The following is a 21,283-nucleotide window of genomic DNA, read 5'->3' as shown; positions in this document are numbered from 1 at the left end:
TCTGTGCATGTGACTGTTAAGTATTGGGGAGACAGAAAAAAAAGAACAATTTTAACTCTCAAGAGAGGACCACATTAGTTTAATAAATAATTTGAGACAAGGGAGAGTATTTGCAACTAGGGGAATGGGCCTTGAAGGAAACTAAGAATTCTAAGAAGACTAAGTGAGAATGCTCACTCCCTGACTTCCAAATAGGAAGGATGTAGCCTTTGCAAAGTTATGTATGAGTTTGAGAAACAGCAAAATAGGTATGGGAATAGGAGCGTGAGCAACAGTAAAAAAAAAAAGTAGAGCCTCTGACAAGAAGAAATGTGAACTGAATCCGATCGAGATAGGTGGTTAGCAAAATAGGATTTTACTAACTGAATCTAAGTAATTCTAGCTTGAATTTAACAGGGATATTTTAGTTTTCTGGGAAAACAAGAAATATAAAAAAAGTTTTTGTGGGGAAAGCTTCCTATACTTGGTATCCGGTTTAAATGAATTTTTCTTTTTATAGTGAATTATTGTTTCAGTCATCTGTATCGTGTTTTGACTCTGCTTTGAAATCACCTGTATCTTATTAGAGCAGTTGTTTCTTGATAATGCGTTTGTATTCCCATGTATTCATGTAAACATTTTCTTTGATTTTTGTTGTTTTTCTGTATGAAAGGAACGCTATAGGGAAATTGGTTTGAATTGATACTTAGAATTTTCTCTTTCTGTGCAATTTCCTTGCATTACAAGTAAAGAATCTATTTACTGGGGCAGCTAGGTGGGGCAGTGGATATAGCAACAGCCCTGCAGGCAGGAGGATCTGAGTTCAAATCTGACCTAAGACACTTAATACTGCCTAGCTGTGTGGCTCTGGACAAGTCACTTAACCCCAATTATCTCAGAAGAAAAAAGAATCTATTTACCGATGACAATATTTTGGTAGTTTTCTTTCTAAATAAACAAAACATTTATTAAGCACTTACTCTGTGCCAGGCATTCTGTTAAAAGCTGGGGTTACAAAGATAATAAATCAAGGTGATCTCTTCCCTCAAGGAGCCTCCATCCTAATGGGGGAAGAAAACATATAAAGTATTATAGGAAAGAATGGCATGGTGAAAAGTTGACATGGAATTTGGAGGATGGGCTGGGAAGATAAGGCAAAAATTTCTATGCAGGAACCTGAGGACCAATCCAGATTTTTTGTGGGAAGGAGATGAGGGTAATGACAGGAGAACACACACAAAAAAAAAAAAAAAAAAAAAAAAAAAATTGTTGAATGAGTATGAAGGGAGGTTGGCAAGTACCCAGGTCCAGAAAATGTTCTCATTCCTCTTCTGAAGCTGTTACCTGCATATCCAGAGCTTCCATCTCTACCCTTCTGAATGAGATCCGGTCCCAGACAATGGCTCGCCTCCATGAAGATAACGTGATTGATGGAGATGTTCTGATCATCTCGATTTGTTTCACTCTTCTGATAAGCTTTTTACGTGGAAAATCTCACACTTTGAACTACATCTCTTTTGATTAGCTGACAATAGCCAAAGAACCCCAGCTGGACTTTGAAACGGTGGCTTTCTACACTCTGGTGATCTACGCCCGGGATAGTAGAGGCAACTCGGCAACTCAGACCATTTCGATCCAGATTGTAGATGTCAACGAACCACCCACTTTCATAGGATCGCTTGCTCAAGTCGACCAAGGTATAGAGGTTATTTATGTCTTAAAATGGGCCTGAATGATTCTGTTTATGCATAAGCATACTTCCTATTAAGTACTGATCCCAGGCCAAACACTGGGATTATCCTGATTTTGATATCATTTATGCTTTTGCTCTTCTTATTTATAGAGTTAATCTGGATGCTACATTCTCTGCAGTATAACCCTCACGTATCTAGTCAGGATCGACTTTAAAGACCATTAGATATTTTTCCCTTTTTTTTTTTTTTTTGTGACAAAAGAAGATTCCTAGCCAGTTAGCCAGCAAAAATAGTATTTAATATTAAATGATTAATTTATTTAATCCTTTATAATTAATGAATTTTAATTAAATAATTATGATATTTTAAAATATTTATTCCCTGCTGAGACTCTCAATAGTCCCGATTTCAAAGGTATGGAAGGTAGGTTTTTCCCTGAGTGACAGAAATTCTTCTGGTCATCTAGTCTAATCTTGGCTTGAAAATGCACTACAATATATTTCAGAAGTGGTCATCTGGCCTGGACTGGTTCTTCTTTTAAAGAAGTTTTTCTTTACAGAAACCTTATACTTTCCCCCTTTGTAATTTAGTTTATTCAATTTTAGTTTTGCTCTCCACAGCCAAGCAGAACAAAGCTAATCCATCTTATACATGACAGCCTTTCAAATACCTAAAAATCGATCTCATATGTTCCTTATGCCTTCTTTTCTCAGTGCTAACCATCTTTAATTCCTTGGGATGATTCATATAAGGCCAGATCTCAAAGGTCCATACTCATTGTCTTCTTGGATGCTCTCCAGGTTATCTATATCCTGGCTAAAGTAATGCTCAAATTAATAGTTAGCATTTATAGAGCGCTTTAAATTTTGCAAAGCACTTTACAAATATGATCCCATTTTATCCCTCGCAGCAAGTCTGGGAGGAAGATGCTATTGTTATCCCCATTTTACAGAGGTAAGAAACTGAGGTAAATAGAAGTTACGTGACTTATCCAGGGTCAAAGATAGCAATCGCCCAAGCCTGGATGATTTGAAATCAAATCTTTCTGGCTGGCTGATGGTCCCATATTCTTTTTGCTAGAATTAAAGGGCTACTTCCCCCTCTTTCCTGATGTTCTACCTCCAATACTACCTTAGATTATTTTGTTTTTGTGGTAATCAAGTCACATTTCCCAACTGCTAAACAAATCAGGTTGAGAGCAGATTATCACCAGTCTTCAGCTTTTAGTTTGGATCAATAGAGAATCATTTGAGAATCAGACTGGAAATAGGCTTAATGATGTAGTGGAACTTTCTCAGTATTTTAAAGTGGTAAAGCTACACCTGAAATTGATTATGAACTTTCATTCATATTGAACTCTTTTGCAGAATACTTTCCTCAGAATGTCCTAACAATTTGAAGTAGGGGGCCAAAACATTATTATCTTCATTTTATAGTCCAGAAGTGACTTGCCCAGGGTCACCCAGCCAAGATAGAATTCAAACTGAGATTCCCTAACTCTAAGTCTAGTTTTCTTTCTTCTATGCTAACTAGGAAGCTAGGTGGATTGGAGGTAAGCCTGGAGTCAGGAAGGTTTTAGTTCCAATCTGACCTCAACTTATTAGCTGTAACCTCTGTCTGCCTCAGTTTCTCCACCTGTAAAATGGTGATCATAACAGCAGCATCTATCTTCCAGAGTTATTGTAGAGATGAAATATTATTTGTAAAGTTTTTGCCAACCTTAAATCTTATAACCATCCTATTATTATTATTATTTATTCCCCAACTACAAAAAACAGAGAAATGAGGGGGAACACCAATAATTAACTTTTATTTCAGACTTACTGGATGATTTATAAAGTCCTTCTTTCCTAACACTGTAAGGCAATAAAGTATTAATCCTATTTTGCAGGTGAATATCATTACTTGTTCAAGTGCTGCTGGATCATTAGTTAGTGGACCAGAGTTGAAATCCTAGTGACCTTATGAGACCCTAGGCAAATTATTTCCTTTCTTGTTTCCCCAGCTGTAAATAGAAGAAGCTGGGCTAAATGACTCCTGATCATTGATAACATTGAGAGAGCAGTTCCAATAGAAGGATATGGTAGGAAGACAGATTGCAGAGGATTTAGAAAAGAGTGAGAAAAAGAAAGTAAAAGTGCCTAGTGGAAGGGGCTCTATCAATTTTGCATGCATTGTCAAAGAGTTCATTTTTTTTAAATTAAAGCTTTTTACTTACAAAACATATGCATGGATAATTTTTCAGCACTGACCCTTGCAAAAGCCTTGTGTTCCAATTCCCCCCCCCCTTTCCCTCACCCCATCTCCTAGATGGCAAATAATCCAATATATGTTAAATTCAATATATACATACATATACAATTATCTTGCTGCACAAGAAAAAATCAAATCAAAAAGGAAAAAAAAGGAAAACAATAAAAGGCAAGCAAAGAACAACAAAAAGAGTGAAAAAATGCTCTGTTGTGCTCCATACTCAGTTCCCACAATCCTCTCTCTTCATCACAAGATCATTGGAACAGGCCTGTATCATCTCATTGTTGAGAAAAGCCCCATCCATCAGAATTGACCAAAAGAGTTCATTTTTAACTAAAAGGCAGGACATAGCAGAGATGATAGGCTCAATTGAAGGGTTTTTAAGGATGGAAAAGGGAAACTTTCCATAATTAATTCAGCAGATATTTTTTGAGCACTCACTGTGTAAACCTCACAGTTAAGTACTGAAGAAGATAGAAAGTTTTTGAATGAGTTTTTGCCCTCCTGGTCCTTGCCAGTCTCAGTGGAGATAAGATAAGGACCTAAACACATTGTAAAAGTAACAATAATAACTGACATTCATGTAAGTGCTTTAAAGTTGACAAAGCACTAGATATACATTAACTTGTTTGAGCTTTTATAAGAAATTTATGAGGCAGGTGCTACAGGTATCATTATTCCATTTTATAGATGAGAGAACTGAGGTTTAATATTTAGTGATTTCCCCATGGTTCCACAGGTATGGGATTCAAACTCACTCATACTGCTCTTCTAAAGACAGAAGAAGCAGTTATTAAACACTTTTATGTGAGAGGCTAAATGCTAGCAATCAAGACAGTGCCTACCTCCAAAAGCTTATGTTCTAATGGAGAAGATAGCATGGAGAGATGCTGTTGATATCAGGCAGGAAAATATTGTTAAGTATGTGAGAAATAGCTGGCTAACCAACCAACAGAGCTCCCAGTGTGCCTTGCTGCTTTTCTAAACAAAGAATACATGTTAAGTACGTAAGAGAGATTCAAAAACTAGGGGAATTCAGGGAAAGGATCGATGTTTTCTAGTTAGAGAATAATATTGTAAAATTTTACAATGCTTTCCAGTTAATAAAACAACTTTGCAAGCATCATCTCATTTGATTTACACACAATGTAGAAGGCAGACAGGGTGTGTGTGTGTACACACACATGTACACATAGATACACACATATCTATATCTATATATCTTTATCCCTTTTTTAAAATGAGGAAATTTACCCAGAGATGTATCTGTGTCAATGTCAGCCCCAGAATCCTTTTCTTCTGTCTCTTAATCCAATGGTCTTTCCACATTAGCTCCTTATTGAATGTCAACAATGTCTTTTAACTTTCCCTAAAACATACTTGGATGTGATTCTGCTTTTTAAGCTTAGAGTAGCTTGTGGCACTGGACTCAAGCTTGAACACTTTATCTCTCCTGGCAGTTACAGAGATTTATATTCCAGAGGACGCTGCTGTGGGCACCATACTTTACAGAGTGAGAGCCAAGGACCCGGAGAATGCTGTCTTAAAGGTAATTTATGTTGTTTGAACTGAGTGCCGTGAGGTCTGGTCCTTCCCATTTGAGGCTATATCCACACACAAAGCGAAGGTGAAAATCAGTGCCATCATTCTGGGCCACTTAATTACAGAGCATCATTGAGCTCTCCAGACATTGCCTGAACTCTGCTACATTTCATTCCCTGTATAACAGAGTGATGGCTCTTTCTGCAACAAGATCTTAGCCCTTTTTATGCTGCTCTCTTGTCATCATGGCTGCACACAAATGCTTTTGTTTTCTGACAGAACTAATTATTCCGGTAATACATAGGGATCTTAATTATTGATTTTGTAATGGACTGGTTACCTACATTTTCTCACCCAAGTCTCCAATTCCTGCCTCATAAGTTAAGACGTCTCAATCTAGCTAAATGTTGAAATATAGAAAAGTGTATTTATACAGCAGATGATATTATATTAGTATGACATGTTTTCTATTTTCCCAGTTACTTGGACTTGGAATCTCTTGTCTGATCATTCTTCTTCACTTTCCATATCCAAGTTCTATTGGTTCTACTTCTGCCGTATGTGTCTCTGAGAGCTCCCTCATCAATGTCTATTATTAAAACTATTGTCCTCCATTAATCTCACAGCTTCCTAATTTATTTCCTTGCCATTAGTCTCCCTCTTCTCATCCAATTTTCATTGCCTGTTGGGCTATTTTATCTGATGCACAGATTTGAGTACATCGCTTTGCTCCTCAAAACCTTTCAATGGGGCAGCTAGGTGGTGCAATGAAGTCAGAAGGACCTTAGTTCAAATCTAGTCTCAGACACTTAACAGCTCCTAGCTGTGTGATTCTGGGCAAGTCACTTAATACTAATTGCCTCAGCAAAACAAACAAACAAACAAACATATCAATGACTCCTTATTTCCTGTTGAATTCTTCTGTATTTCTTCATCTAGAATTCCAGGTTCTCCATGCTGTTGAATCAACCAGTGTTCAAGCCTTATTTCTCATTTTTTTCTCTTTGTATACTTTACACCAGAGGTGGTAAACACAGAGCTCCACAATTTTCCCCAAACCTGCCCTAATCAGATTAAAATGTTATTGGGAAATAGTTAATAAAACAAATAAAATGTAATAAATCGTGAACCATATTGATGAATGGCTTTTTAAGTCAATCTGTATCTTTTATAAATGCTTTAATTGCTTCCATTTCTAATTGAGGTCCCTGATATCACTGCTCTGTGCTCCAGAAAAAACTGGATTATTTACTGTTTCATGACCTTATACTCCCCTTCATTCCTTTCAACTGTCCCTCATGATCTTCTCAGTGCCTGGACTGTCTTACTGCCCCCTTCCTCTCAATTTCCCTCTTTTTAATATTGTTCATTCTTTAAAATTGAAATCAAAAGTCACTCCTTTCCTGAAGTGTACCCTGATCCTGCCAGCTGCATGAAAGAAGGCATATTTCCTCCCTCAGATTTTTCTCTTTGCATGGAGTATAAATACATAATGGATACATGTATAGTATCTATATCTGCAACGTTCTATTTTACATTTTAGTTTACTTGTCTCAGATCTTCAATGAGATTATCATTTTCTAGTGGTCAGATAAATGTTTTCTTTATCTTTGAATTTTTTTTTGTTATCCAGTCCATTGAGAGAGGGTTTAGATGCGGGATGTGATTTCATTGGTATAGGGAACATCAGTCAGTCAATCAATGCATATTTATTAAATGCCTACTTTGTGTCAAGGACTGTGGTAAGTACTGGGGATACAAAAAAAAAAAGACAAAAAAACCTTACTTGTTCTCAAAAAGCTTACAATCTAATGGAAAAGTCAACAAGCAAATGAATAAGTATAAACAGTTTAAGAAATGCATAAACTCCTTCTATCAATGTAATGAATGGTATAGGGAACCCCAGTCAGTTGAATTATCTAGTTACATGATAGATGGATAGACCAGGATATCACATTAGTTTGTTAGCATTTGCTATTATGATTCATTAATACCAAAAAGATCAACAAATATTTATTAAGTCTGGTATTTATCAAAGTACGGTGATGGCAGAAGGCAGGTAAACAATACGGAAGTGATTTCTTTCTTCCATTGTTGTGACTCAGTCTTTTTTCTCTCTTGTTGGACTGTTTGTGATGTCATGTGGGATTTTATTCACAGAGATTTGCCATTTCTTTCTCCAGTTCATTTTATAGATAAGGAAACTGAGGCAAACAGGATGAAGTCATTTGCCCAGCATCCCAGAGCTAGGAAGTGTCCAAAGCTGGATTTGAACGCATGAAGATGACTTTTTCTGACTCCAGTCTTCATACTCTATCCACTGTACCACACGGCTGCCCCTTGTTACTGTTAATCATGTGTTGTTTCCCCTAAACTGAGAAACAGATAGAGAAATTGTTTGTGTAGTCATATTATTATCAAAGCTAGTATTGGAGTGCTGGGATTCATAGTTTCCCCATAGCTGTACTAGAGATATATGTCCATTTATTGAGGATCCACATTTTCCCCCAGAGACAGCTAGCAAGCAATACCAGAATCCTCATCAATGCTGTTTTTTTTTTTTTTTTTTTTTTTTTTTAAGAGCATTGAATAACTCTGGTAATTACATAAAAAACAGTAGCATTTTATCAGACTCCCACACAGTCTTCTCACCCTCCTCCCAATACCTCAACATCTTATCTAAGAGAGAACTGGAAAGGTCACAGCTTCCTTTACAACATATAATTAAGTCGCCTAATCATGCGTCTTGCACCAAATAACACGTACGAGATAATAGTTTTGAACTCGCCACCAGGCAGATCTATGTGCATGCGAATCAGATGTCACATTTCAACTGCTTTCCTGGTTCTTGCTTGAGAATTATCTACTCCCTTGCCCTTTTCTCAAAGGAAAACTACATCATCAGCAAATAGGTAAACTTGGAACCCAGCATGCAATCACAATGGTTTTCTAGCCAATTAACGGCCCCAGCTCATGCGAGATGAAGGCCATCCCCGGATTTCTCATACTGACTCAGTGCTGCTGGTCCGAGTCCCTATATTTTACTCCAAAGTGGGTTGGCTTATGGGTCCATGGATAGGAAGGCTCAGCCATCAAAATGTTCCTTAAAAGTTTCATTAAATGAGGAATGACTTCAACAGTGTTGAGAGCTATTAGAAAACCTGTATTTAATCACCCCTCAATACAGCTAATCTAATTTTGTGAGTCAGGAGCTTAGTATGGTTTCTCAGTGATGGTTTTCTTCTCTTTAAGACTTTATTTAGTTTCTATAATTAGTTGATTCCAGTTTTGACCAATACTTTAGTCATGAGGGGCAATAGAATGTATGTATATATGTATCTAGCTATCTATATCTTTATATATATATATACATATATAATTTTAAAAGTGCTTATCATCAGGAGCCGAGTTTAACTAGTTATAAATAATGAAAACAAAACAAGTTTTGGTACCTGGGGCAAACACTTCTCAAATTTTTTAAAAGAGAGATTCAATTATATGAAAGATTCTGTGGCATAAAGCTGATAGGGAGAGAGCTCTGGGACAATATACTCTAAAGGGCAAGACAGAGACTCTAAGACACTGGTCCATGTCAGAGAATTCTGGGATACAATCAGGTTGCAGATGGGAAGTAGGGGTTGGTAGCAGGGTAAGCTACTGGTGAACTCAGTGAAAGAGTCACCACCTCATCTCAGACAAGAATTCAGAAAAATCTTACCTTCAAATGGGGGAGATGACATTCAAATGACTATGTACTTCCCAGAAACATGTGCGGGGTGGTGGTTGATCCACCACCCAGGTGAGGGTGATCCCAGGAGGAGGGTACTAACAAGCTCTAGGAAATGCCTCCCACAGAAGGTTGGATTTGAGGTGTTTTGAGTTTGAAGTCTTCTTATAAATGGCCCCCCTCATTATTCTCATCAACCACAAAATCACCACCATTGAAGTAATAGTTCTATATTCTTCATGAGGTGGTTGTGAGGAAAGGGTTATAGGAATTGTAAAGTTGCAGGAAAACCCTGTGTCAATATGAATAATTATTGACCTTAGGCATATGATAGGCCCCAGATTTTGAGAACCAAAAAAACACAACAGGTTAAGCATTTAGGAAATCAATTTTTTTCCCCTGAGGCAATTGGGGTTAAGTGACTTGCCTAGGGTCCCACTGCTAGGAAGTATTGTGTCTGAGGCTAGATTTGAACTCAGGTCCTCCTAACTTCAGGGCTGGTGCTCTATCCACTGCACCACCTAGCTGCCCCCAGAATTCACATTTCAAAGAAGGAAAGATGTACTAAAAGGTTTCAGTGGTGAATCCAACAGGAAGGTCCCCTGGCCCTTCAGATGCAGCAGCAAAGCAGATGGTAATAGATTTTCTCTAATGTCATTTTCACTGTTGAAATTTTCTCAGTTCCTGATACTGAGCCATTTGACACTGCCAAGGCTTTTAGTGGCAAGAACTTTTTGTTCATGGAACAGGCTTTGATGTCTAAAAAAGGTTCACTGACAAATTCCATTTTTAATCATCTTATGGCAGTCACATAGACGTGACACTTGGGTTTTTTCCCTCTAGTCTAGACTTCTTGTGTTTGATTGATTAGTGTCTGGAGTGGATTGACAGGTGTGGCAAACTCCTCTGGGACGTGCTTTATAAATGGGACTGATGGCTATTTAAATACTGATGTGCTATGTTTAAAGAAAAGAACATGTTTTTAAAAAAAGTCCAAACAACCAATAATCTAACCTCCAAGATGTCTATATATTTCATTATAAAGGTCTTTTGAAAAAAGGATTTATTTAAAAATTTCCTTAATTAGCCAGACTCAATTATAGCATTATTTGATTATTGAAATTCATAATAAGAACTCACAACGAATAGCTAGCTAGCTGTGAATAGGAAGTTAGTATTTAGGACAATTAAGTGGCCCTCTGGATGGGGCACTGGACCTGGACTCAGGAAACTCTGAGTTCAGACACTTACTGGACAATTAATTAGCTTCAGGTTATACAAGTGACCTTAAGGTCCCAGTAAGTCTCAGAGGGACAAGACTATGCGTCTCCCTTTACAGAGCAAGCCAATTACCTTGTTTGCCTCAGTTTTCTCATATGTAAAATGAGCTGGAGAGGGAAACTATTTCAGTATCTTTTCAGTGACAACTCCAAATGGGGTCACAAAGAGTTGGACACAACTGAAAAATGACTGAACAACTACACACATACACACAAACAAACAACCTAACACTTTAACATAACAAAGTTCTTTGCATTGATCCTCATAAAGACTCCAGGAGGTCCCATTTCACAGATAAAAAACTGAGATCAAGAGAAGTTTAATGAAGTTGCTCACTGTCAAGCCTCTATTAATTGTCCAAGGCAGAATTTGAATTCAGGTCTTTCTGATTTAAAATCATTTTAATATTCAGAAAATATTTTCCTTGCATGACAGGGCCTTGCTGTGACATCAGGAGTGCTGTCCAAGGTTGCTGGCTGTTACTGTTCCTTTTCTTGTGTTCCTAATGGCTTCTTTTTTTCCAGGAGGGAAATATCTATCAGGTAGAAGGCAGGGGCCGGAGTCCTATATCACATAGATGTAACAAGCTTGCTCCAAGTTGGGTTTTCAAAAATGGGAGAGGAAGTTGGAGAGTCCAGAATGAAGAGGCAGGAGAGCAATTATGCTTGCCTGAGCCCAGGGCTCAGTTTCAGTAATGAGGGGACATGAGGACTCTCTGTACTTTCTTCTCAGAAACTTGAGTGCTAAAATATGCTGCTACTCTCAGAGTTCGCTCCCAGTCATCAATCTTTGATCCTAGTGAGGAAGCATGGAAGGAGGCTTTTGATGAGGGAGAAGGCAAAATGGCTCACAGTCTCCTAATGCTTCTAGTCTCTTGGCTGGTTGGAGAAAGTGCTTGGAAAACCAGCAGGTTTCTAACTACACTGACCTTGAGTAATTTGGGTGCTGGGAGGGTAAAGGGACATGAGGGGTATGGGAGGGATGCTTGGGCTGTACCCATTCTGCTTTTGGAGGTGGGAGAGGTTGCAGGAGGACCAGCTTAGAGCCTAGGGACACCTTCAAAGGGCTGTTACTTGGAATTATATTGGTTCCCTGAAATCAGAATAAACTCTTGAGAATTCTGATTTGCATCTCACTTTCCCAGCCTGCTACAGAGGACTTTTAATTGAAGAAGAGGACTTTTAATTGAAGAAGCGTTCCTTATGTCCAGCTTTTGTCTTGCTCGCTTGTCCTTTTTCTAGGGTAAAGAAGAGGAAATTGAAGTTCTTCCTTTCCAAATGCTATCTTTCACAAAAGTCTCTGTCATGCTGCTCAGGCCTCCACACCCCAGTGGGAAAGACGGTTTAACTCTGTAAAGGGAGACCCAAAGTCTTGTCTCTCTGAGACATATTGGGACCTTAAGGTCACTTGTATAACCTGAAGCTAATTAATGGAGAACAGGTAGAAAGCTAAAAAGGCAGATGAAGAAAAGACCATGAATATTTATCCCCAGTCTTAGAGGGATATGCTGACTATGGAGGAAGCACATGTTCAAGATGGAAGGAGGGAATGGCGCTGAAGTGCTTATGTAGCTAGGAGTTAGGGCTGGGGACTTTCCATTAAGTACAGGTGAGCCTCCAAGTTGTATGACCTGAGCATCCCCGTTAGCCACCACTGAGGCAAGGCCATGGTGTTGACTAGCAACAAAGCTAAATATGCATTAATTGTACTGAAGGGCATTGAAACAGGAATATGATTTCATTAAAACAAATTTAAATTTTCCTATTTTATTTTTTAAAAATTATCTTCATTTCTAAGGCCTTCTGCTCTATCCTGAGTCATCCTTTGTAACAAAGAGAAAAAAAGAAAGGGACTGTTGCTGTGAGAACAGAAGCACAGTGGGATGTAAAGGAGAGTTCAGAGAGTCATGGTGAGAGTCATTCCTAAAATGGTGGACCCTGGGACAGTGTCACCTCAGCAGCCTAAGGTTGACAGGGTGACAATTAAACAAAGAACAAGGAGAAGAAGGATTCAAGAGAGAAATTATTTTATTCATCCCAAGAATACTCACTGAAATGGGGAATGGTTCTAGAACTCTTTTAACTAGGGGAATCAAAAGATATCCTTAGCTAACCACTATCTTAATATTTCTCAATCTCAAGCTATAATTAGCTTCTGGGGCAAAATCATTTGAAAAGACAGGTCCTCAGGGAGATGAGCAAATGAAGAATTTGTTTCAGGAGAGGGGATGGTGTATCCTCTTTATTTCATTTTCTAATCCCTGCTGACTTTCAATTTAATTTCCTTCTCTTTTTCCAGGGCTTGCCTTCTCCTTCCTCCTCCCATAAATCTCCATAGTGCATGGACCAGGAAAAGCAGTATGGTTTGTAGATATCCATGCAGAAGTCTAGCATGCTTATCAGCACCTTTGACAAAGCTCTGATTGCCCTACTATCTCATAATGAAAGGAGAAAATGGCCAAAAGAGCTACTTGTTACTAATGAGAGAGCAGCTTTTGTCCTTGACACTCCTTTCCTAATTGTTTCTAGGGGGAAGACTTTGAATGGAGTCTCATCTCTCTAAGACCTCATATTCAAGCCTTTGAATTAATCATTGGAGTATAGTGTGTAGATAATTCACAGATGATTGATCCACCTGAAATGTAACATATTGGCTAAGTACTTAGTACAATTTCAAATCTTAAATCGCTCTGGCTGAAAATAAATATGGCTTCATCTATTGGGCTGTTTCCAAATGTCAACTTTAATAGTTCTTTGAAAAACGGTCTCAGACTATTTCGATTATAGAAATTGTTGTGACTGTTAGAATTTTGATTCAAAATATATTTTTTTAAACACCCAGAATTAAAATATTTTACTACAAAGTATTCATATTTTGATTGGAATATAGTTCATATAATACTTTGGATTTGAAGAACATTAAAAAAATCAATTCACTCATGATTTCTGTAGGATAGATTCATTGAGTTTCTAATCTCAGTTCTGATTAATAACTCAGTGGCTTTTGGGCAAGTCCCTTAGCATCTATGAGTAGCTGATTCCTCACTTGTAGTATGAGGATAAATGGCCCCAAATTATATCACTTATCTCACAGGGTTATTGGGGCACAAAGGAAATCATGAATGTGGATTTAAAAAATTAACTATGACAGAATAAGCATTTTAATAATTTTAAAAGATCTGAATAATAATAATGGCTTATATTTACATGGCTTTTCAGTCTTTGTAGCACTTACTTTACATTTATATCACATTTGAATCTCAGAACTGGGAAACAGGGTGGTATAGTGGAGAAAATGTGGAACTTTCTACTGACTTGCAGCCATAAAACTCGAATTTGAATTGTAGAGTAATGGGAATTGGTATGCAAGTTGAGAGCTTCTGTGGATGAGTCTCCACATAAAGAGGGCAAGGAGCTGCTTCCAGGAGAGTTGTAATGACGGGTAATGAATGGAAGGTGTTGGAAAGATGGCGGAGAATGTGTAAATTTTCTGTAACTGGTTCTGTTTTACCAGCCATGTGATGGACAATAATCTCTTTGATGGACTTTAATTGGGAAGCCCAAACAGGGAGCACCTTCCAAAGGTCTTGGTTGGCTTTTGCTATTCCCTTCCTCTCTTGGTTTGCCTCCCTTGTTAATGGTGTCTGATGAGAGACAATGTTGTAAGAGGAGAGGTCTTGGACCTTATTCCCTCTGAGGCTGATATGTTGCCTTGTGAAAACAGGCTCATTCATTTTCCTTTGCCGTTTGTTGTTTTCCATTTTAAGTGAAGGTGATAAACCTGGCTGGACACTCTGACTTTATGAGTTTCAAAAGGTCAAGAGAGCTTCCAGGAATCTGGAAATTGGAATAAATGCTGAATTTTGCTGTCAAACTAGCACCGCTGTTCTGAGGAACATCAATTGATTTCTGGGAGTGATCTTGAGACCCAGTGGTAGCCAAAATAAAGATTCATCTGTCAATCATGATACCTCTGGATAAGAACTTGGTGGGACCCATGCTATGTAGAAACCATGCTAAGACTAAGACCATTCCCCCATGGACTGAGGTGGTAGAGGAGAGAGAGACCCCCCCCCTGAGGTGCTGGAGGAAATGTTTATCCTTTTGTTATTTCTGAATCTTCAAAGTAAAATCCTTTTATAGAAAGCCAATTAATTTAAGTGGATAAATGAAACTGGAGTGTAGTTATTGGCATGTAATAATGAAGAACACAACTGGTGGAGGGGTGTGAGTTACTAAGATTAGAGAAGAAACAATCCCTTAATCTACTCTGATTTTCCTCTGCAATTTTGAAAGGGAAGTGTGCCTTCTTGGCTCTGAGATAATAAGCCAAAACATACCTGCTACACTGATTATGTCATTTCCTACTTATGTGACCTGGGGAGTCTTCCTGGGCCTCAGTTTCCTTATCTGTCAAATGGGAGTGATGAACTTGATGACATCAGAGGTCTCTTCCTAATCTAGATTTATGATTTTATGAACCTTATGAGATAAGGTTAACTGGTATCATTCCTATTTTAGAGAAGAAAAAAACTGGGTTTCAGAGACATTACACAATTTGTCCTTGGTCACACAACAAGTCGGTGTCAGATACAGAATTTTAACTCTGACACCGAGTTTTAAGCTCAGACATCCATACTGAAAAGCCAACTGAAGCTTAGATCATATATGGTAGCTTCTCAGAGGTGAAAATCTAATTCACCCAATGGACATTTTCCCATAGATTTCCAACCTAAGCAGCTAATTAAAATCCATTTAAAATAGACCCTTATTATATAAGTTAACCGTCTGGAGGGGGATGAGTGCCTTAGGCCAAATAGTCAAGCAAGTTGGTTTTTGCTTCTTCATTTCAAGGTTAAATGTTTCCCTCAAGTCAATGACATATCTAAGAATGCCAGTTGCCATTGATTATATTAATGGACCTTTATTTGCTTTTTATGGAGAATATAATAGCCTCAGGATCCAATCAGCTAATGAACATTTTGACAATGTGTTGGACGGATTCTAAAAGAAGAAATCCAGTGAAGAATAATTCCCTAAAATTCCACAGACAACTCCCTAAAATTTAAAATAACACATCAGGGAAAAGAGACATCAATTCTTGGAAGTTTCAGTCCCTCCCACACCTCCAGGTGTAGTAATAAACAGGTAATGTCCACAGGAGATGAATGTAATTTTCTGTGAGCATAAACAACATTTTCTTTTGGGCAGAGACAGTGAGTGAAGAGTGACAATGATCAGTTTGGGAGGAGAATGTGGTATTTGGAGATTCTAAAAGGAATAATTAGTCATATACATCATCAAAAGCCTTCCCAATTACATGGTAGTGAATGAGATGGGATTAGCGCCAATAATTATGGGTCTGAGCTTTTTAATTATATACCCTTCTCTTCAGAGGTTTATAACTCATCTGTAAAACAAACATTAAAGGGGGAAAAAGATGAGTCTATTAAATGGGAAAGCAGTGCATGTAAATATGACTTTCAGAATTTTTGTGGATCTTGTTTTTATTGATAGTTTTAAAGTGTGTACACCCTAGAGAAGGAGCTCAGTTTATTTCTCAGCTACACCCACATTTTTCATATCTCCATTTTCTGCATTTGCAGGTTTTGTTTTCTAGTGTGGTCAAAAACACATCAAGTGGTTGTATATGTCTCTGTGAAATGAGCCTTTCTGCAACATCCCATTTCTTTTTTGTATTTCACAGATAAAACTGATAAGTAAAATGTTATTTTGACCATGGTGCTTTAATTAATCACAATGACACTGTTCTCTGAAATGAACTGAATTTTAACTAAAAAACTGCTGATTTTTTTATACTGTGTGGACACTATCTATTTCTCCTTGATAGCAACCAAATTGCATTGACTTCAAAATAAGATGATAGATTTAGAACTTGAGGGAGTTTAAAAATGATTTAGGATAGTTCAAATGATCTCCAGAAAATAGATGAGTCCAGAATCCATTCCTTATCCTGCTATTTGCCAACTGTGTGAGTTTGAAAATTGCATCTGCCTTTCAGTGCCTCAGTTTCTTCATCTTCTAAATGAAGAAATTAAGCTGGATGCTTCTCTGAGATCTCTTCCCTCTGGTCTTCTGAAACATTATTTTTAACTGAAGGTGTCACCATTGATTTGACTAGTGCTAGTGAGCTATCAGAGGGTCTGGATATAGATAGATTCATCTATATAGATCTATCTGTAGTTCATTCTCTCTCTCTCTCTCTCTCTCTCTCTCTTTTTCTCTCATCTTGACCTATTTTTAAAAAAATAATCTAATTAATTAATATGACCATCACCACATTCCATGGCTCTGCTCTGTTTACCCACCCAAAACAAAATAAAAACAATCTGTGTTTTTTTTAAAAAGAGAGAGACAGTTATGATTTTTTTGCACTTGGGACAAGTAGCGCAAGAATCATTTCAGATGGGGGGAAGAGGTAAAATACTACTCAGTGGGTGCTAGTCAGACGTCTGAGACAGTGGTATAGAGCTCATTAGGGATATATATGGAATGAAGAATATGGTGAATTTGAAAGAAAAAGGGAAAAACTTTTAAAAAATTAATTATTGCTCAGTTGCTTCTACATTACTGAATTACTGCAATTTCTGTCTATGTCTTCTCAATTTAGAGCTCTGGGACTTTGTCCCATCTTTGTATGGCTCTGATAGATGAGATTTTTTGGTAATAAACAAACAGTAACACTGGAATAATGTCAGCTTCTGATGCCATTTAAAGGCAGAAAAACTAATGAAATCAAAACCAATTTCTTTGGGAAAATATATAGTTTCATGTGTCATTTTCAATAATGTTTTCCTTATAAAACATAATTGAAAATGACTTTGAAACTAATGCAGCTTGTTTTCTATCATGAGATGCTAATAAATTCATTTATTTAAGGATGAAAATGTAAGGACTACAAACAGATGAGAAATGGAAAGAATTTTTAAATATTTTAAAAATACTTTTGAGAAAGTGTGAACAAAAGTAAGACAAGAGTTTGAAAGGAAGAGAAAGGCACCTTCAAGGAACTATGGGATAGAAAAACAGAATGGAATGATCATGTGGCAAGAAGTGGACATCTAGAGCCTTCTACTGCTAATTTTATCATGCATTACAAAGTAGAACACTAAAAAAGGTCTCAAGGATTAATTAATAAACTTAATCAATTAGTAATTAGTAAACATTAAGTTCCTGAGAGTCAGGCACTAGGCTAAGCTTAGGGATTATAAAAAAGTGGCAAAAGACTGTAACCTAATGCAAACAAATATATGCAAAGAACAATTTAAATGGGATAATTAGGAAATAATTAAGAAAAGTAAGGCACTAGAACTAAGAAGGATTGGGGTCCCATGTGGTGAACTTTGAGAACATGGATAAGAATCCCATAGGATAGGATGGGCTGGCATGCAAAAACTGCAGTCTCCACTGTGAGAGGGAACTCACAAATTGATGAGATGACAGATCTATTTGAATACTTTGAGTTCAGAATATAGTCAGTTGGGTAACTGACATTTTTTTTTTTAATGCTGTTTTACTGTTGTGTTGGATGCATTTTAGGTTCACAGGACAAGGTTTTTGAGTTTGGTTTCTAATATTAATTATAAGACTTTGTGTTGTTTCTTATACTTAGGCAAACAATAGTTTTGGAAATAATGCTCTTCATCAAACATTAAGTATTTTAGAAGACAGTTGACTGATGTAGCTGTAGCTAACATGTTATTCAAGTGTAGCATGAACAAGCAAAAGGAAGGAGAAAATTGCCAAAATCAATATCTTAGCTTAAAATATTATCAGATAATTGAAGCAAAAAGAGAATTTCCACTCTCTACCCCTATGAACTAAGTAGTGTCTCCAACTCTCCCACTTTAGGTAGAGACTTTAGGCAAAAAACACTAAACAACATGGATATTGGGTAAATGTTAAATTTGTGGCTTATTTTCTTTATAACTATAAAACTAGTTCTATCATCCACAAGATGGCATGCAAGTTTATAACATCCATGGCACACTGGCCATGATATTGCTAAATCATCTTTAAAAATTCATCCAGTATTGAATGGTTGCAAAAATGAGAATTTAAAGCATATATTTTTACGTACTCCCTATTATTATGTTAGTCATACTTTTAATTGTTGTCATATAAAACTGAAAAGTTATTTTTGCTTCAGGAATTACAAAATTGTGGTCTCAATTCTTTTTACATAACACCAACATACTGATTTAGTGCTTTATGGTTTTGAAGATGATTAATATAGATTGTCTCATTTTTATAATCACTTACTAAGTATCTACTATGTGCAAGACATTGTGCTGAGTACTTTACAAATATTTTCTTATTTGAATTTCATTACAACCCTGGGATGCAGATGCTATTATTATACCCGATTTACATATGAGAAAATTCAAACTGGTTAAATGAACAGTCATATAGTTAATAAATGTCTGAGGACAGATTTGAACTTAGTTCTTCCTGGCTTGATTCCAGGGACTATCTAAGCTACCTACCTACCTCTCAACAAGTTTGCTAATTCCAGGTTATACATGAGGAAAATGGAGTTTAGAGGCATTAAATTACTTGCCCCAAATCACTCAGCTAATAAATGTGAAGAGAGAAATTCAAATTCAGGTCTTGTGGACTCCAAGTCCTCTATATACCATGCTATGTCTGTCCCACACATAAATATTTGTGCAGGACAATGCTACAAGATTATCATATTAAATCAATCACTTTCATTTATGAAGTAGCTGCAGTATTCCAGGCTCTGTGCTAAGTCTTAGGTATACAAAAAAGGGCAAAAAGTCTCTGCCCTCAAGGAGCTTACAATCTAATAGTTAAAAGGACTCTTTAGGTCCCTGTGACAAGAAAAGTAGAAAGTGTTCTATACTATTCATGGCTTTGGGTACAAGTACTTTTTGTGTTTCTGTTTTGCATTTTTTTTTTTTTTACTCAATGTTCCTTTTGAGGAAAGCCTCAAGACTTTTTGGGGAGACGGCAAAATCAGCTCCTTAAGTTCTCAGGGTTTATGGGTAAAGGTATGAGCTAATGATTTTGTGAGAGATCTCCCCCTCCCCAAATTGTACCTGATTTATGATAATGGAATTATAGAGACATTATGAGAAACTATTAAATTGTAAGTATAAGGGAGATGATGGGTTTCTAAATGTGATAAATGGTTCTATCTCCCACAATGTTTCATCAAAATATTTGTTTCAAACTAGTAACTTCTGCCAAAACAAAAGGAGTTTTGAATATTGTTTCCTTTGGAAAATTGCCATGTAGACAAAGTCTTAAAAGTTTGCACAGTAATGGACTGTATTCTTTGTGTAAAATGTTGGTGGTTGTGAAATATGCCTCAGTGTATGTATCTATGTAAAACTCTGTCTTGTTCCTGGTCCATATTTGGGCACATTTAATGTCATGCTCTTAGGTGGCACAGGGCACTCTTCCTCCCTCCTTCTCTTCTTCTCTCCTTCCTTCCCTTTTTTGTTTCCTCTTTCCCTCCCTTCCTTCCCTAAAAAGATGGAACAATAATACTTCTTCACTCCCACGCTCTATCCATCACACTGCACTGCAGACATTTTCTAATTCAATCCATATTGCAAATGGACCTCCAGAAGTGAACTTGGGAGTTGATATGGACAAGAGCTGCATGGGATAGGCAAGCAATCTGCACGTTTAGAAGGAATATCCTCCTTAAAGAAATATCTAAATGCTACAGGCAAGAAAGACATTATGCTAGGTATTGGGTTTATAAAGTTCTCTCGCAGGGAACTGTTCTTCCTCCACCACCTTGTTTGGAGCCATAAAAGAATCCTGAAGCTGGACCTGTGTAACTGCTCTCTGGAGAACACCAACCTAGTGTGATATTGCAAGATGACCTTAGCTTTTATCCCTTGTGTCTGGTCTGAAGGCTAGCCTTTGGTCCTTTCAAAATCCCCAAGTTCCTCCACAGCAAATAATCATTGATGAACAGCTCAAATAAAGGAGCTAATTTTGACCTCAGACAAAATGGTGGAACAGATCTCCCTAGGGAATAAGCTCAGCATAACTTTTTCCTGTTGTATATTTCCCAAGGACAGCATCTAGTGGGCTTCCATGTTATCTCATCAGTCCTTAAGCTTCTGTAAAGAGACTAATAACTAGGTGTTGGACACACTTTGTGGAGATTTCAGGCTGAACAATGAATGCAAGTTAACTGGCCAGACAAGAGTTCATTTCTATCCAGTTATGTTGCCCTCTTATCCCATCGATAATTCATTGAGTTGGCTTTTTATTGCTTTCCCAGCTACTTTCTGGTTGCTTAGCAACAAGACTCTCCACACTATAGATATATAATCTCATTGTCACCAAATACCATCACCATCAATTGGAGGAAGTTGGGAAAAAAAGATCTTATTTTGTGAACTCCAAATAATTCCTAAACATATAGCTGATAAAATAACAACTCACACTTCTGTAGCTCTTTACAATTCCCAAAATGCTTTTCCCACACTAATTCTGTGAAGTAGGTGGTATAGGTGATTTTTTTCCCCCCTTTTCTCCCTGTCCTCACCCCTTTCCAGGTGAGAAAAATAAAGCTCAGAGGTGTCATGGCTTGTTTACTGTCACACAACAAGAAGGTGGGATTTCAGTAAAGGCTTGTGATACCATGTTGTCTCCTAGACACCATGGTGCCTTTTACATTGCCTCAAACACTGAGAGACAGCTAATTTGTTGTAGCAATTCCTTTAGTAGCTATAAACATGTCTAGGGATTTCTGTGTCTAAGACTTGTGTCTAGGAAACGCACTCCTCTGTCTCTCTCTG

General features: G+C 37.3%; 1 protein-coding gene across 1 annotated transcript in view; it reads left to right on the top strand.

Annotated features, from left to right (window-relative positions):
• LOC100927149 (cadherin-related family member 3) overlaps window positions 1-21,283 on the top strand; it is a 98,131-nt gene that overhangs the window by 21,425 nt on the left and 55,423 nt on the right. The window contains exons 3-4 of the mRNA XM_012543546.2: window positions 1,505-1,676; window positions 5,387-5,475. Coding sequence (XP_012399000.1) covers window positions 1,505-1,676; window positions 5,387-5,475 — 261 coding nt within the window. The remainder of the gene's footprint in view (window positions 1-1,504; window positions 1,677-5,386; window positions 5,476-21,283) is intronic.

Source organism: Sarcophilus harrisii, chromosome 1, assembly GCF_902635505.1.
Source record: "Sarcophilus harrisii chromosome 1, mSarHar1.11, whole genome shotgun sequence".
Classification (NCBI taxonomy): domain Eukaryota; kingdom Metazoa; phylum Chordata; class Mammalia; order Dasyuromorphia; family Dasyuridae; genus Sarcophilus; species Sarcophilus harrisii.
The sequence above is the reverse complement of the archived record's forward strand: the minus strand, read 5'-3'. Positions and strand labels throughout refer to the sequence as shown.